The following is a 19,106-nucleotide window of genomic DNA, read 5'->3' as shown; positions in this document are numbered from 1 at the left end:
GGTTGCGTCATCATTACAGTTTGAAAACCATCTGCAACTTCTTTTAATCAGGGAAACAAGACATTTCATCAAACGTTCTCTATCACCGCATCTGTCTTGCAATGAAAGTTTAATGTTATTGTTACATTAGATTATCATCTCTTAAGCTTATCAACGCTTTTCCCTCCCGCGCCAGGCCGGCAGTTGACGATCTTCAACACCCAGGCCACTATCTCTATCGGTGGAAACGACCGGAAGCGGCCCTACCAGGGCCAGCTCTCCGGCCTCTACTACAATGGCCTCAAAGTCCTCAACATGGCCGCCGAGGGCCACGTTAACATCAAGGTGAACGGCAGCGTGCGGCTGGTGGGCGACGTCCCCACTAGCCGGGGCGCGGCGCGCACCACCACCTCGGTACCGCCAGAGATGTCCACCACCTTTATAGAGACTACCACCACCTTGTCTACCACAACCACCCGCAAACAGCGCTCACCACCCACTATCCAGGTAAGGGAGAGGGTGTATGTGGTGATGTTTCCAGCAGAACTGTTTGTTACCTGTAGACATTCTAGTGATTTATGGAAATTTTAAAAAAGCTGCGTAGAGATCTTCAAGAACTCTGCACAGGCTTAGAGTTTTCCCATTCCCACGCTGTCACTGGTGTTGTCCTGTCAAAGAGCTGGTGTTGCACAAGGTTGCTCAAGGCTTCTCACAAAGAACCCGTCAAGACATCTTTTTGTGCCAGTGATGACTTAAAGGGTGTATTTCAGCCTAAACTATGATCTTCTATCTAACCTAACCAAGTAGTTTTTGGTGCTTTCGACCAATAAATCTTGAAGCTGACCTTGAAGATCTTGGAAAGTCAACGTGACTCCGCTCTACCTCCCTGCAAAGTTCATTCAAAACTTTTTGAGCTATCGTCTTTACAGACAGACACGCACGCATGCTACCAGAGACCAAACTTCCTTGACAGAGGTACTGAATAAAAGAAATGACAAATGAATAAGGGAATGAAAACAAAGACCAAACCTGAACCACCTTGTCTTGGATTTCAATCTCGAGATTAACTCCAGTTCTGGCCCTGCAATATCCAAATGTGGATTTTGTCCCTGTTATAAAAAATGACTCTTCTAGCATCTAGTACTTAACAATCAATCTTTATTTATAAAGCACTTTTCATACAGAAATGCTTTACATGGTTAAAAGCAGCCCGCCCCATCCCGCCCTCCAATTCACTCCCCACACTCTCATTAACATAAGCCGTCATGGATACATACACACACATCCCCTCCCCCCACACACACACATAAACACACATGAGCCAGGTGAGGGAACACTATCACACGGAGCCGTCTGCACCGGGAGCCGGTCACAGACCGCAGCCTCCAGGCCGGGCACACAGCTGGAGGGAGCCAAAGAAGCCCCCCAGCCAGGCTGAGAGGACCCACAGAGCCACAGCAGCCACGGTCGATCACAGCCCCGGTGCAGAGAGCGCCCTCCGAGGAAACCTTTGTGCGTTTCTCTGCAGTGACAGCAGCATCTGACAGTGTTTGACACTCAAGGATGGAGACGCACTGAATAAACTCACTTGGTTTCAAAATTCTCTCTCGAAAAATGATTTAAGTCACTCTTAAAATAATATTTTGTTCAAGTCAGCTAATGCAGTACATGCAATAATCGTGCACCGCTGTAATTAGAGAGCTTTAAAGGTTCTGGAGTTGATTACCTAGCCAAATAAGGTTCAAGTCTTATTGCTACATAAGCTGAGCAAACAGTCTTTAGAGTGGCCTCTCCGGACATGAGAGTGTTGTTGATTTTCTCATTTAACTGTCAGCAAGAAAGTGACAAAGCCTACTGTGTTTCCCACCGTGTCAAACTAATGCTAGGAATCTTACACCGTTGGACACATGTGGCACAGGTGTCTGTGGGTTCAGCGTTTCCGATATGACCAGAGCTAAAAATGTGACAAAAAATGTCCCTTTTCTGCACTTAACAGCGTTTCTGTGTCTTCTTTGTGACTTTGCATGGATGGATTATAGGTTTGTTTCTCTCCTCGATCAGTCAAGGTCAGGATACTGTATCTCTCATCCTATGAAGGATTGAATGCCGCTGTTCACTGAGGCGTGCAAAGCCGGCCTCGCCGCCGCTCCCTTTCTCTACCTGTCTCTCCCTTTTCTCCTTTTTCCGTCTCTCACTGTCACTCATCCTATTCCGGCCTGACGGAGGCCTTTCTCCCAATACGTCCTGACCAAGCCAATGATTGTCACTACTGTGCCAAGAAAGTAATCACCGAGCCAGTCCTTTGACGCGCACGGGACAAATTGAACCATTCATTGTCCACATTAAAGCAGTAAGTCTCCCTCGAGGGTGAGATGGAGTTGGGGTTGCTTGTTGTATGACAGACAGGGACCACTGTTATCAGCCTCTTCACCTCAGCGACAGATAGCCTGCCTTGCAGCGATGATGGCCCTTCGAGTCAGTGCTGTCACTTGTACGTCTGTATCAGAGCGGTGTGGAGGAGGCCACTGCGAGGGAGTCCTGTGATTGGGACTGACATAGCCTTCATATGTGAGGTTTGAAGATCTGGAACAAAGGCAAAGCAGTTCATATTCATTCTGGCTGTGTGGCATCGGTAATCTGCAATGATGCCCGAGCTGAGATACGTTACAGCACCGTGTCTGGCACCATCAACAAGGTCACATCAGATAAGAAGTAACGTGGCTTCGCTGGGAAAATGGCATTTTGTGTCACAGGCTATTAATATCAAAGGAAGTCAATAAAGTGTGTGTTTTGAAAGAGCTTTTATACAAAGCACTCTCCTTTTCAAGGTGAAATGATGAACCGATACCTCTTAATCAATAACCAGGATGCAGCTGTCGGATACCAGATGATGCACTTTGCTTCCTTAAGATTATAATATTTGTGGGGGGGGGTTTTTAGGAGGTTTTTTGCCCTCACTAACTTTTCACTTTATTTTTGTATTCCTTCTGAGAGCACACCTTGTTCATTCGTCTTCCACAAGCTCCCAATGCAGGGCCTGCTTTGATTCATGCTGCCATGTCACAGAATTTCATTTGCCAAGGCCTTTAATTTTACAGTTCCCTAGTTGGTTGTCAAATACCGTAGTGTGAGAGGTAAGGAGAGGACCTGTACCAGTTTGGCAGATTTCTCCACCCCTCTGGGTAGTATAGGGGAGTTGAGGGATTTGAGCTATCATTAGTGATGTACTGCAGTGCTGAAAGAAAGCTATAGGCAGCTGGACCAGAACATGTGTGCAGGAGCTTGAGAAGTATGAAGGCTAAAATGTGTTTTCTTTTGTATCTGGTGTGTTCTCACACATCTGTGTTTTGTCCATTTTACCAACACTGCCTGTTTCTTTGTCTGAGGTGAGAAGGGCGAATCCCCCTGACAGCTCAGGATCAGCAGAACGAGCGACGGGGGTGGGACGCGGAGGGAACCAATCTCACGGTTAATTAATGATAGCTCCGCGGGGACATAACGACACGACGGACATGTTTCGCTCGCTCTCTGTCACTGTGTTATGCGATTTCACTTAATCTCAGCTCCAATTATGTTTACGCGTAATGTTCTCTGTTTTGGAAAATATAGTGGGAATTTTACATTTTAACCTCCTAAGACCTGAACTCTTGCACGGCAGCATTTTTAATTTCTCTTTGATATTTGAGCATATTGGGGCCCGATGAATGTAAAAAGAAAGAATTACCAGATTATTTTTTTTACCTTATTTTTGTTTTTATGAAAAATAAGAGCCACATATGAGGATATTTGTTTAAAATTTTGATAGAATAATAATAATGGATTAGATTTATATAGCGCTTTTCAAGGCACCCAAAGTGCTTTACAATACCACTATTCATTCACTCTCGCATTCACACACTGGTGGAGGCAGACTACAGTTGTAGCCACTCTGACCAACACTAATAGGCGGTAGGGTAAAGTGTCTTGCCCAAGGACACAACAACCAGGACAGAGAGCCCGGGGATCGAACCAGCGACCTTCCGGTTACAGATAAGCTTCCCAACCCCCTGAGCCACGGTCGCCCCGTAGCATATAATGTCCTCGTAAGTGGATATCAGGCCCATGTAGAGCAAAATTGAGTATTTTGGTCTAAATAACCCAAAATGTGATGTCCACATATGTGGACGCAGGTCCTAGGAGATTAAATGAAAAGAAGGAAAGGTTTATCATTTAGCTTAAGTATTCATATAATTTACTGAGTAGCAGTTACATCTCCAGTACATAATAATGGTGGGACCACTGAAGAAGCTTCTTGGATGAGAGGTGAAACATCTTCAAGCAACCTAAAGAAGTCCAGACGCTTTTCTTTCCAAGCTCCTTGGACCCTCCTGTCTCCTTCCAGCACATTGTGCACAACATAAAAATAGGAAATGAACACTCAGGTAGTGATGTCTATAGTTTTCTCTACAGCACCTTTATACATCACAATTTGTTCCTCGTTGCCTTGTTAGGAACGGTCTACGAATGCAAACATCAAATATTAACTACATAATGTCTTGTTTACACGATCCTGCTACACTGTTTACGTTAGGCAACAGTGTGCCCCTCCTACTGTTATCTTCAACTTGTCCTCTTAAAATAAAAAGTAGTAGCCTGCTGCGTGAAAGACCGATGCAAGGATGCTAGATGGTTTCTCATTAATGAAGAACACCAGTTTTACACATGAGGTCACGGTTGCTGGAAGTTGTTAGGTACTGCTTCTACATCTGCAGCTCCAGATGGAGCGTCTCAAAATTGAAAACTTTGAGCGGCACTATCATCTGGGAGTGCGACTTCAGAATGAAGTGAGTTTAGCAGGCTTCCACGGCACGCTGCCAGTCTGTGCTTGAGTGTAGTGGCCCAAAGTTACATTAGCCACGACTTACATTAGCACCGTGTGTGTGCATCAGAGTTTTTTGAGTTTGGCTTCATGCTAAGTTTGGGGGAGAGTTGTATAGTGTTATGAGATACTGTGGACAGAACATATGAAGCTGGGCATGTGAATGTTTCTCCATGATGCAAGTTCCTCATGGCCAGTTCTTTCTTAAAAGGGGTTAGACATCTCTCACTTACATTTGCTGGTAATCTAGAATATTCCCGATGCAGAATCGCAAAACAAACACACAGAGGCACAGTTTAAGGCTTTACCAAAGTCCTTCAGCTCTGCCGAATTTTTGTTGGACCAAAGAATACATTTCACGCTTGCCGATTTAATGCGGATAGTCGTTTTGGGAATACTCATTAATGCAAGGTTCTCTATCATGGGAGATCAACTTCTCTCGTTCCCAATTAACTCACGCTGCCGGCGTGAGATGTTTGGGAACAATTAGGATGGGAGGCTGCAATCTACAGTACCATGAGGGAAAACGGCTGAGGGAGAGAGACTGAGAGTGATTTGCATTGTTGCCGTGTTCTAGAAATTGCTCCCGTCCATCATCTTCAACAGGCTCGATGCTCAGGAGACGAGAAAATGAGAGGTAAATTGTTTGTCGTTTAATTGGGCTTTTTTCTGCTGAGATGCAGCAATTGTTGCTGTATTGATGCGTTTAGATACGCACGCCACAATTATAGTGACGCTGCGTTGAATGACACAGATTCTGATGTTTTCTGATTCATTTTGGTGTTTTGGTGGAGCCTTAAACGGAAGACAAGAAATCCATACAGCACAGGTCACGAGCCAGATCCACCTCACACTGTTGCTGGGTACAGTTTTGCTCGCTAAGCTCCATCGCAACATTTCCTCACCGCTCTCCTCAAATTGCTTCCATCTCTCTGTCGATAAAGTACATCAGGGATGTTGCTGAACACCTGGGGTTATATGATAATCACTGATTTATTCTCTCTTCAAGCGGTGGGGAGGAAGACGCTGCGTGGCGTGCTGGTGTCTCCACATGGTAGCCCGCTAGATGATGTTTGATGAGCGTGTTCATCTGCTCATGTGTGAGAGCAGCGCAGGTGTGAGCACGAGCAGGCAGGCGCGCTCCACTTCTCCGGTCAGTCTCTGTGATCACCTTCCCACACTTGCCAGTAATTGTGTGAAGGTCAAACTAGTAGGCAGGTGTTCCTAGGATTTCTTTCTTTATTCCTTCTCTTCCTTTCCAATTTTTTTTCTTTGTCGGTATCTCTGGCTGCTCTGCACAGCACCGCAGCTCACTGTGTATTCTTGGAGATGAATGCTGGAGGTCCGCTAGTTGCTCGGTGTAGGTCCAATTAGGAGACAGCAGACTGATGGGGATCATGCTGGCGCGTGTGGCTTCATTAAGGCAGGCACACACTGACACTTACACACAGACCCACACTCAGAGAGTTTGTACAAGGATCTCTTAATCTTTGTCTCTCACATTTCCAGCGTGCACAAGCAAATTAAGCTGCCGTAATTTGCATAAGTCTGTGCACACATATAAAAAACATCACTCAGGCCTGCTGTGGCCACATCCACTCACACTGTCAAAACACTGAAGCAAAGCTGTCAAAGATTTTTCATCATGTGCCACCAAATATGCCCCCCTACCACCAACATGACCACCTCATTTCAGCACTGTCATGGACTGTCTGTCTTTTCTGTCACCGGAATTTGTTTCCAACATCCGGCTGTAATTCCCTCGGTGCTTGTCACCTACATAAGACTGTTTCTATTAGATCTCTCTGTGTGAATATATTTGTTTTATGTCCACAGATCTTGTGTTTCTTTTTCTTCTGTCTCTTTGTGAGCAAGTGTGTGTGTGTATGTTTGCATTCAAGGTAGTTTGTCTCTCAGTGTGTGAGAACCAGCAGCTAGCTCCAGGGGTTTTGGACCATGGGAGGTTTTGTAATGGATGTCCCCCATGCCTCATAACACATCTTATCTGGATCCCCCGGGAATGTGCGTGTGTGTGTGTGTGTGTGTGTGTGTGTGTGTGTGTGTGTGTGTGTGTGTGTGTGTGTGTAAATCTGTCTTGTCAGCCGCCACTGTCACAGCAGGGCACTCACACACCAAGAGGCAAACAAAAAAAAGAGACACATAGCAGCTACACACCCACACAAACACACACGTGTTGTGCAGTTTGTTTCTGCAGGACATCTAGCACATGCGCTGGGTGGTGTACGGGCTCACCGCATGCTGTGCTCCTCCGGAGATGGCTGACTGGTTAAAACATGATACACATGTCCAACTAAAAACTTTAACTTACAACTGAAGCAAGAATGTGACAAGAATGTGACAAGAATGTGACACCACCCAACTGAAACTGTTTCATGTTTGAGGCCAAAGAATCTTTCTTTTTACTGAGTGTGTGAATGTTAATGATCAAATATGCAAACCACTAGTCAACCATAGTGCTAATTTAAGCAGGCCATGATGTCAAGCTCAGCCACAGATGCATAAGATCAACTGATCTTAGCTCAGCTGATAGCCGCCTGCACATCTGCACAATAAAACACTTGCGGCGTGTCTTATTTAAGCTGCTTTAGCCTGCCTATGTTGATATAATGCCATTGCTAACACATTGGGTTTGTACGGAAATAGATCCGCGGTTTGAGACCAGAGAGGGGACACAGAACCCAGCTTTGGTTGGTTCATAAGCTAGCGTACTCCTGGTGCCAGTCCCAAACCTGGATAAATGGGAGGCTTTCATCACAAAGGGAATCCGGTGTAAAATTGGTGCCACATCAAACATGCAGATCTATCTGCTGTGGGGACAGTTTGGGAAATAAGGGAGAAGCTCAGAGGACCCAGCCTCCCAACCGCTGCTGCTCTTCTGTAAGCTGCTGTCCAGCCCACCTCCACGCCGGCTCCATTCATTCTGTTTCTGACTTAATCAGAGTCATATCTGTCATAACTGATTCGGGGTCCAACCACTCTACTCCTGCTTTCCTCACAGGCACGTGGAAGAATGGGGACAGTCTTCTTTAGTCTATGTTTGTCCTGACAAATAACTTTAACCAATCGTTTCAGGCAAAGGATGATCGGTTACGGATGCCTGAGTCATCTTGAATAGTTATTCCAAGCATAACATCACAAATCCATATTCTCCTTCTTATTACGGTCATCTCTCCCAGCGTGCTTGAATGGTCACGATGGAGCACTCGGTATTAAATCCTGCTTTTTAAACCCTTTTTTTAAAATTGCGAGGTTGCTGTGAGATCCCACGCTGCACTCTTTGTGGCTTTTAATTAACTTTTTCCCAGCACAACAGTTCTGGGAACAAAACGATTCTAAAAGTTAAACTTTATATTCATGAAGGTCCCGCTTTCCTGTTAAAACGCCGCCTTCTGTCTTTACAATAAGAAAGGTCAAAGAGATATTTTATTAAACACAAAACAGACACTGGTTATTGCATGTATTTTTTTTTAAGTGTTACTATAGCAACACCATTTTTTTTTCAGGTGCAGTTAAGGCTTAAGTTACAGCCATATTCACAGGCCTGGTAACTTTATTCCCAGGAATAAAGGATCTACACACACTGCTGCAGTGTGACTACATTTGCAGCCAGCCTGTGATACGCTCTGGAGTTTATGTCTGCGAACGACGGAGGAAGAGACTAGATGTATATACGCAGCACTGCTGTATCTGTGCGTGCAGATACCACCGTGTGTCTGTGAGCGGCAGTAGGATTTAATTAAATATGTATCACACAGACAAAGCCTTTGATGTTGCGGAGCAATAATGTGTTCTGTTTCATTGCTCAGCTGAGCTGTTAGCAAAGCCCAGCGATATTTCTCCTCTGTGACCACCGAGAGTCTGTGCAAAGTCCAACCAAACCTGTTGCTTTTAATAGTAGCGAGTCGGGGATAATTATAAGGACGGGTAGTCATCCTTACGTGTGTGCGAGCATGTATACGACACTGTGAGAGGGCTCCGACGTACAGAATATTTGGAGTAATTTCTCTGTTGGTTAGTGATTATGTTTCAACTTTCATCTTCAAAAACGGGGCAAAATCAAACGCTTAATTTGGTTTGTGCTCATTAAAGTACTGGAACCAAAAGGGATCGCGAGCTAATACGGGACGTTACATGATGCCTCCATTGATTTACAGCTGTGAAGTCATAAAAGCCTCTGACTTTGAAAAGTACTGTAATGAAATGAAAGAGGAGACCAAAATGTAGTCGACAAGACGAAAGAGCAAAGTCCCGCACCAGCTGCTCCACACCTTCTCAGCTGAAGGCGTCGTCCTACTTATTGAGTGTTTTCTTCCAGCTGATGAGGTCAGCTGAGTTTTTCTTATAAAGCTGAAAATACAAGCCTACCAAGCTTTAGCCAGTCATGCTTTGGGATGATATGAGACTCGTGAGACACCATTACAGCTATAATGTTATAGAGGTCTTAAGCTGTTAAACTCACTGGTGTTTTGCACAGGATGAAACGGAAGTTGCAGATCACTGTGAAAAGCCTGGATTAAGAAGACTCATCCAGAATTAAATTTCTCAGTAATGTGATTAGATTTACTGCGAACCTCGTTAAAATATGTATATTCATGATTTAATAAGACGGAGCCCAAGAGGACATCAAGACCACATCAATACACAATGAAGGCAGAGACGTTAAAAGGATATTCTGCACAGCAGCAAGTGTTAAACTTAAAAATGCATGTGCGGAGAATAAAATTAGGCAAAAGAATGAAGCAACGCGCTTCCATTAAAAATGGCGAACATTTGGCGGCACTTGAAATTCCGACAGTGAACACAGAACTCGAGACAAGAACAGATGTTTGCTCCTCTTTTAAATGATCTCGCTGCAGAGCTGTCGTAATCACGTCATCCTGGATTCAAGCCCGGTGTGATTAATGTGGACTTAAAATGTACTAAATTAATTGATTGGCAACAAGTGCGATAACCATTTTGGTAGCTGGAAAATGAAAAATGCAAAGTGGAGACTTTGTGTTGTGTTTCGGGGGTTTAACGGTAAATTTGCTGTTTTTGAGTTAATGATCAGAAAGAAATAAGAAGAGTGCTGCAACAGTCTTGATAAAACACAAGCAGCTGTTCCTCGAGGACATGGCCCGAGTTGTCATCGCAGAGCAGAGAACTCCGGTTGATCCATGTTTTAATAAACAGGCTTTTATTTTAAAATGAACCTCAGTACTTTCATTATTAACAAGCAGAGAGTGTTCTTTTTTCATTCATAAGCAGAAATAAATAAGTCAGCTTGGGTTCTGGGAAATGATGAACGCTGATGATGATGTGATGAGCATCGTTAGCAATTTTCTGGTATTTTATAAACCAGGCAGTCAACAAGTGGTCGTGGAATAACCGCCCAGATTCATAAAAACCTCAAGTAAAAACTCGTCAAGGAAATTTACTGCCTGGATGAGGTGAGCCTGAACCCTCCGTTAGCTACGCAGTAAAAGGCCTAGGCTGCTGGGGTTTCCCATGATGCACAGTGTTTCTCCTTCACTCTCTGTGTGCTTACACGTGCATTTAATCATTAGTTATTATTCACCTCTGGCTCTCTCCCACAGAGCGCCTCTTGTCCTGTCTCCCTCGCCCCCCGGCAGCAGATGGCTGCTCCTCCCCAGCCTGGTTCTGCTGCAAGTTTCTTCCTGTTAGAAGGGAGTTTTTCCTTCCCACTGTCACCGAGTATTTGCTCATAGGGGGTCTTCTGATAGTTGGGATGTTCCTCTGTATCATTGCAACATAAAGCACGTTGAGGCAGCTGCTGTTGTGATTTGGTGCTGTATAAATAAAATTGCTGAAATATTAAATTCAAGTCAACAGTGAGTGTCAGGGAATAACTGAGGGCTTAAATTAATTAACTTACTTTGAAAAAAGACAAAGTGATCTTGTTTTAACTGTGCATTATGCAACACAACCTGGTTTGAAGTTAGTTCTGTTGAGCGGTCCCAGTGTCTCGTGAACCTCGATAAAATGAAGCCTTTCCCATTTCTGTCCTGACTCCACTCACACACATGCACACAGTCTCATCTTCTCCCAGCTTTTTTCTTCGGTCACAGCTTTCAGCGAAGCTCGACACCGCATCCACACGAATTCCTCACTTCCACTTTGAACTGAGGACCACAATTGGTAACACAAACCGTAACTCTGACCCAAAATCGCTGCTACAATTTCACCTGAGGACGGCAGGGTCTTGCATAGAGAGGAGAAATTTCTCCACGCGTCCTGCCCGCTCACCTCAGATCTTCTGCCCCTTCCTCTCTCGTGCCCACCCTCTGCCTTCCGGCGGCTTTGTTTCCGCATTTGTCTGCATACATGCATGCGGGCGAGCGTGTTTGTCACAGGGCTTCCCTGATGACCTTGCGCGCTGCACCAGGGGGGTGATTAAGGATCGGGGCCAAAGACCATTTCCTTTTCATGGGAAGATGAATGACCCTGTTTGAAAGTGGCTGCCTATGGCCTCAGGGCAATTAGAGTTTGCTGTGAGCCAGCAACGCTCACTGCTCTGTGTACAAAGGCAGGTCCTTGAGAAAAAGAGAAATACTCGGCACATAACCCATTCTGCTGAAACCAGCCCGCCGCAGTAACGGGGAACAAATTAAATGAATTTTCTTTCCTTTTTTCCCTCTACCTTTCCAGCTGTTCCCCACCTCTGCTCTCCTCTTGCCTCCTATCCATTTCTCCATACACTTGGGAAGAAGAAAAAATGTGCTGACTGTAGGGGGGCACTAAGAAAGGCCCACCAAGGGTGCTCATTCGAAATATCAATATTAGATCTAGCAAACCATTTAGCATGTGACTTCTGTTCTCGGAGCTCATTTCACTGACGTTTGTAAACTATATTTTAGTGCTATTTGTTTTTGCTTTCCTTCTCCAGCAGTTTGATTACTAATGAAGACAAACTGATGGAATATCAGACCAGGTTCACCGCTGTGTGATATTTATAACATGCTTCTGTGCTGTGCTTTTTTTTCCTGGATAAAGCATCTTATCTGTCACAGAGCAGAAGCAAAAAGAGTTGTGGCAGACTATTGATAGGGATATGGCCTGCTGCCATTGATTCCCACTTGTAATACAAGCCTCTCCCTTGTCAGCCTGTCAAAGCCTAGATCGGACATGATAACGCACACATCGGGCAGCCGTCAATAGGCGAAGCTTCCACCGTCGAGATCACTATCTTGTTTTGGTACGAGGGCCGATGGGAACCAGTGAGATAGAAGAGATAGCAGTTTGTGCGACCTGTGATTTCTGCCACTTTCTGAGCCACTTCTCTCATATATATATATAGTAGGGGTGCAACAATACTTGTATCGATATTGAACCGTTCGATACAGTGCTTTCGGTTCGGTACGCATATGTATCGAACAATACAAAATTTGTAATTTATTTTATCAACTTTCCTTCTGACGATGCTGTCTGTGTTGAGCGCTCAGTGGATCTGCGCTCGACAGTGCAGCCTAGGCGGAGTAGTCGAACGCAGATTCACTGAGCACAGCGCAAGCTAGCAGACAGAAGTTAAGCTCTCCTTGCAACATGGCAAATTGAACCTCCCCCACCCTCATTCAGATCTGGCGTTTGGAACTATTTTGGTTTTCATGTGACGTATGACCCTGAAGGTAAGCGCGTCATGGACTAAAGTAAAACAGTATGTTGGATGTGCCACGCAATGCTCAATTACATGGTGGGAACTAGTGTGTTAGCGCAGTTAGCTCGTTAACGTGTTGACGCCATCCAGCCCCATGCACGGGGCGATCCGCGGTAGCTCGTTAATGGAGATTTGCCGCGTTATGGCATTAACCTCATTTCAGATTAACGCTGACAGCACTAGTGGGAACACAACGAATATGACTGCACATTTACTCCGACATCATCCTAGTGCAAAGACAAGTGGAAGCAGACAAAAACAACAAGCACACATGCTACAAACTTTACCCGAGTCATTTAGACAGCCGTTAGCACATGATTCTCCTTATGGGGACCTGATATGTTTAATATGCTGCTGAGAATATAGCCCAGAAGAAGCGTATAGTATAGCTTTTATTTTGGAAAGAGCCATTTCTCTGTAATAAACTCTCTTTTCCAAAGATGAGGGATTTCTCGATCAGATAGATTTATTATTTTTCTTACTTTGTTGTTTCAGCAACATTAAATTTAAAAAGTGTACTTTTGAGTTAAAATATATATTTATAATTTTAATAAATGACAAATTAAAAAGGCATGAACATTTTTTTTGTATCGAAAAAATATCGAACCGTGACACCAAAGTATCGAACCGAACCGTGAATTTTGTGTATCGTTGCACCCCTAATATATATGTATGTATCCAAGCTGACCATGGGGGGAAAAGAAACTGCTTTGAATTGTGTCTTTGATTTGCCCTTGCCTTTTTTGCGTCATCCCTTTGATCTCTGAACGCACAGCCACATTGGGTATCTGTTGCTACTGGCTGCCAGGATGAGGCGCTCAAGGAAAATTGATTTGTTTGGGGTTTATTCCCATTAGTACAAAGAAAATCAACTTTAGCCACCGGGCACAGCGGCATTGTAAATAAACCAAACTGGGTTTGATAGCAGCGTTGTAATGTGGCTCTATAATGTGGTGTCTCTTCTCTAATTCTCAAAAGGCTTCGTTTCTCAGTGTTTCCTTCAGCCTCTGGGCCCGAGCTGTGTGAAGGTCATTTGTTATGATAAGACTATGTTGTGTTCAGGAGCAAGCCTCCCGCACCCCTCCCCTCACGCTTTGTCTCGCATACTGTACTTAAGCATGTGGATCCAGCGCCTCTCCGAGACGCAGCACTGCTCGTGCTCATATTTCATGTTGTGTTTGTAACCCGGGGCCGTGGCTGAGCTTTAGCCTTTACTCTGATATTACTGACCCAGGGGAAAACTATAGACAGCAGTCCCAGTACATTGTGTCTTCCTTTTCCCTCGCTGAGCGCGAACCATTGCTTTGATGTGACCGTTCAAATCACTGTCATGCTCAGCAGAATATTCAACCGTAGCCACGGCCGCAGATGCAGCAGCTGCTCTTGTTACCATCCATGTATTTGACGAGTTTTTTTCCCCCAAGTTGAATCATTCACTGCTTAATTAGCGCGACCCCTCAGACGTTGGCTGTCAGCGCACGAAACTTTAGAAATAGTTGGTTATTATCTCACTGTGTGGCATTTTTCCCAGAATGACGCACAGCATTGTTGAGCCTGTTTAACATCAGCGTTGTGCTGATGTTTCATGTTCTGCTTCCCTCTTTATCTGTGCCGCATAGACAGATTCAGGCGCACGATGTTTCGTTCACCATCAAGGTCCGTAGTCGGAGAACTGACTCGCGGCAGGGCTGTAAATGGCGAGTAGCGGGTTTAAGCTCGCCGCTGAACTGAGTTCACTCATATTTATTATCTGGCACAGGTGTGAAGAGATGGTGAGCATGCACTTTGGTTCCTGCCGGCACTTTATTAGACAGAGCGATTCAGCGGTTATGCACACTGGTAAAAATAATTTGATCCCTGCACCCTTTTATTCATGCAGTTGCACACTTTATTTCTCAACAACAACGACTGGACTCTAGGAGAAAGAAAAGCTGAGCTTTTTTTCTGTATTGAAAAGTGGATTTGATTTGACTCTGGAAGAAATCTGTCAGACACCAGCCGCATTTATCTACTTGATGTATCAGAGCTTGGCAGCCAGCAGCGCTACTGCTGCTATTAATATGGCAAGAACGGAGAATTTAAGAATTCTATCTTAAAACAATAATCTCGTGTCCATATGTCCTGACATGCCAATTCTTTCAATACGTTGCTCTTCTTTATACTGGGCCTGTAGACACCCCTGCCTAATGTGGCTCCAGTCTGAACCGCTATGCTCTGCCACTCGCACTCATGAAAAGCACAGAATATAGCAGACATCAATGACGTTGATTAACCCTTTAAGACCTACCATAGAACCAAGTCCGCCAGAGCTTATATTATATTTTTACCTGCTGTGGAGCCATTTTTGGGAGCATTTCAAGTTGCTATACATCAATACAACCATTATAGCCCAAATTTTAATGATATATATGCATTAAGTGCATAGTAATTACATAAATTGCAAAAAAAAGTGCAATAAACTACAAAAAAATGTAAAATCGTTTTTGTTTTTTTTTAACATATATTTCTAGTTAGAGAAATTTATGAGGCTTATCCCTAAAAACTGTAAATACAAAAAAGTTGCACAAAATAGTTTCCCACCACAGGAAATTTATTTTGAGTGTCTTCATAGTTTTATTTTTGAAATACACCAATATTTATATACTGCAGGAAAAACGAAAAGAAATATTATCATGCAAATTTGCAAAAAAACAGCATATGCATCAAAATAAACTATTTCCAGCAGTGCAATGTGAGTCCTAAGCATCCCAGACACGACACAGAAAGTCAGAAAGTCAAACATAACTTTTAAAAACACCAGTATAGGCTCATAAGGCCCTGATGGTAAAAAACTACATTTCCGCGAAATGACGTCACTTCCGGTTTCAGGGCAGGTCATGGAGGACATGCGATAGTTCGCGCTGATGGACGTAGGAAGTGTTACAAACAGCTGATCGGATCGGCAAAGCCTGTTTCTGGAATATTATGTTTTTGTTGCTGCAAGTGCTTTTTATGCAGTTTTTGCAAAGCTTTATGTGGAAGGAAACTGTGACCGAGAACAAGCTGATGGCATAAGATGTAAGTACAACTCCTCCGGTTTCATATGCAAAAAAAAATTATTGCGCTAGCTTACGTGTTTGCAGTGCTACCGGGATTTAAAAATAGTTACGCAAAACGGAGCGTGCCCACTCCGACCGGCTTTAAAGGGTTAAGGTGGGTTGCAAAGTGGCTTGCAGGTATACAGCAGCCATGTACCATGGGCCAGTTTAATCCCAGACAATTTTTCATTAGCTGGTCGGTCACTATATATTGGATGTGGAACATGTGAATCACCTGTTGCGATGAACGCCTTAACTTCAGTGGGATTCTTGATGTTTTCTTTCTTTTTGTTGGCATTCTGAGACTCTTCTGGTGTCTCATCTTCGGCCTACGAGGGCTCCTGGGTCGGGCTCCTGTGCTCTGTATGTAAATAGAGTGCATCCATCAGCTGATGTGGGATGACATTAAAATCAGTTGATCTACTGGGATTACAGGAGAACTTGAACTTAACGCCATGTTCAGTTTCAGCACTGCGATGAGGGTCAAACTCTAGGCCTCACTCAGCTTTATGCTGACTCAACGTTTCAGCCGCCAGAGTTTGTCAGATTTATGCGGTTGTCTTCCAGTGGACTCTTTAGAGTGAAATTCCCTCTTGTGTTTTGATGTTTTGTCACACTAAAGAGGTAATTCAAACCCAACAGTGCTTTAAGTCTGGAAAATATCCATTTGATTTGTGTTACACGATGTCTACGCAGGCCCGTAGCAAAACAAAAAAGAAAAACCAGACGCATTAGACAGAACGAATTTAGGCGCAACACCGAGAGTAGGTCACTGATGTTTTGGCAGAACTCGAAACCCAATACACAATCGCTCTAATTATGCGCATAAATAGAACGAAGGAAGATCTAACACACCTCTAACACACCTCTGCAGGTTGTGTTAGACTTGCAAATAACGCGTGTAAAACATAAGGCTTTATTCAGACTATGTGAACAGCTTGATTCATTAAAACAGAACCACGTGTGTTTCAGTAGATGGCAGAGACCAGTAAGGGAAAACATCTTCATATGAAGTACATTTAAAGGCTGATAATGGGAGAAATGCCTCACACCTTGGCTTATTTAAGCTATAGAACTGCCCGTCGTGTCAGTCCTGCTGTGGCCCTGCCTGGTGTTTTGGCCCCTCCAACCATCGCGTCATCCCCCCTTTAAGATCCGGGGTGGATATTTACGTATCGCTCCCCAGTTTCTATATGTTGGGTATTTGTGGGGAGTGATGAGCTCAGAGCCTAGACACAAAACTCTGACTGCATTCTGCTGCTGCAATACATCATTTGAAACCGGAGCTGTCTGACTGAAATAGGTTCTTGCAGTGAGAAAGAATTTTAGATTTTGCTCCTTATCTCTCGCACTGAATCACTTTCAGAAAGGATTTCCTCACTGCCAGAAAAGCAACTGTGAATCAGCGCAAAGCAAAAGGGTTTTTAAATGTCCACGGGGGAGTGTAGGGGGGGGGGTCTGTGTATCGTTTCATTCAGGCCTCATGTTCAGATAATCTTAATTCCCAAATTAAGAAAAAAAATGTAGTCTGAGCAGGTGTAGCTTTTTTATTCTGCTGCTGAAGAAGTTTTTAATAAAAATGTTGCTTTCCCAGCTTCGCGTTTATTGCTAATCAATCTTGCATCCTCTTTGTTCACTCCCGAGGTCAAGCCCGACTGGTGATGTAGCATGCTCTCCATTCGCTTGCAGAAGTAATTGCAGCTTGGCCTGATAATGGCCTCTGCACCACTGCTGGCGGATTCACATCACAGGATTCATGATTAAACACCAGAGGAACTTTGTAGAGACAGACGCCCGGTTTCTTTGCAGACTCTGCATTCTGTTTGTGTCGGTGGCGCTACTTTTGAAACTGAAACTGTCACTTTTTGAGACTCGTCTCCCAAGGAGGCTGTCTATCTTTATCGATCGCCGGGGCGATCCTTTTAGTTGATGTGCTCTGTGGTGGTCGGCGGTAAGAGCTGCTTTAATGAAGTCTGGCTATTGATTAGGCCGTGGTGTTTGTTGGTGGAGTCGGGAATTTCAGCGTCAGTCGAAGGCACGCTAATCGGCATAATCGAGCGTGATGAAAACGGCCGTTTTATGTACTGAAGTCATTGTGCAGAATACGCTTTCTTCACACACAGGAAGTAGCGGGCACGAGCATTTCCAAATTTCCCCACACGTGAAACAATGTGGGCCGTAAATCCCACAACCAAGACTCTTAAAAATGATGAGGATGTTTGTTGAGAATAATTAGACCAAAAAAAGAAAATGCCTCACTGCCAAAATATATCCCACTCTATGTTATGGAGATTTAGCCAGAGAATTGGATTTTGCCAGCTGTGAAATCAGTTTTTGTAGTCCCGCTGGCCAACCAAATCATTATGCTATACCCCGCTGTAAGCTCCCATCAGTGCACACACATGAAGTCTATGCCTTTTCCACTCTGTGAGTGGAGCGCCATACGCCGTTCTCCCCTCCGGACGGCCGTGAGAAGACTGCGAGCTCCATGTGACACTTGATTGCTTCTGCATTAGTCCAGATGTGTAAAAAGCCCCACATGACAAGTGCTTCACTCCGAACCGCTGTGACGACTGAGATACGTTGTATGTTTGCGGAAAGCCACACAACTAGTGGATCTACACATGTCACCTTTTTTTTTTTAAAAAAACCCTCTTTCATTCATCTTGGAGTGGAAGCAAAGTCGCTTCAGTGCAAGGGTCTCTTACTTCGAGTTTGAGGATGTAGTCATATGCAAAGTGACTCCGTTGAATGGAGTGTGTCCTCCTGCCTTTTCATTGGGACTTTTACACTACGCGAGGCTCTTTAATGTGGAGAGGATAAAATGTGAAGTACATGGGTTTTTTCTTTTTTACTGAGTTGCTGGCAGAGTTCTGGCCTGTGGATGCCGAGACATCAAGAGATGTTACTTGGGCTTACCTTGGGGCTGAGAGGCTTGCCATTTGAAGACACTTTATCATACTGCAGTTAAGGTTGTCAAAGGTATTTTTACACAGCTGTGTGCAAAACCTTTGAGCCACTCCTCATTTCTTTATATTTTGCTGGAAAAATGGGAAATGCAGTGATTTATGGTAACATGTAAATGGAAATACAGTATATAGGGCAAAACATTATGTACAACTCCACTGTGCTTGAAAGTCAATATTTGGTACACCTGTATTTAATCTTGAACACAGCCTGTTCTTAAACAAGCTGCGTTGTTATAGCCTTCAGGAATAGGAACTACTGCACCGACAGGGTGTTTGGGCTGCTGAAAAATGAAGCGTATGGTGTTGTTTCATCAAAATCTGATGATACTGAAATCAGTTTTGACAAGATCCCCAAAACCTGACTGGAACACAACCACAACCCACAGCAGAGCCTCCACCGTGTTTTACAGATGCCTGTCGACACTCACTGCTGTTCCTCTCCTGACCTCTGCTTAAACACTGACAGCGATTCATCACTCCATCTCACCTCAGCCTCCTACTTTCATCCCTTAAGAACAGTGTTGGTCAAGTAACTTGAAAAAAGTAAT

At 44.2% G+C, this 19,106-nt stretch overlaps 1 protein-coding gene across 5 annotated transcripts in view; it reads left to right on the top strand.

The window, feature by feature from the left end:
• Positions 1 to 19,106, top strand: part of nrxn3b (neurexin 3b) — a 331,545-nt gene that overhangs the window by 278,016 nt on the left and 34,423 nt on the right. For all 5 annotated transcript variants that reach the window (XM_040017562.1, XM_040017563.1, XM_040017566.1 and 2 more), the window contains one exon: positions 176 to 486. In XM_040017562.1, the coding sequence (XP_039873496.1) occupies positions 176 to 486 (311 nt within the window). The remainder of the gene's footprint in view (positions 1 to 175; positions 487 to 19,106) is intronic.

The sequence above is a fragment of the Simochromis diagramma genome, unplaced genomic scaffold (assembly GCF_900408965.1).
Source record: "Simochromis diagramma unplaced genomic scaffold, fSimDia1.1 OVJJ01000802.1, whole genome shotgun sequence".
NCBI classification, from domain to species: domain Eukaryota; kingdom Metazoa; phylum Chordata; class Actinopteri; order Cichliformes; family Cichlidae; genus Simochromis; species Simochromis diagramma.
The sequence above is the reverse complement of the archived record's forward strand: the minus strand, read 5'-3'. Positions and strand labels throughout refer to the sequence as shown.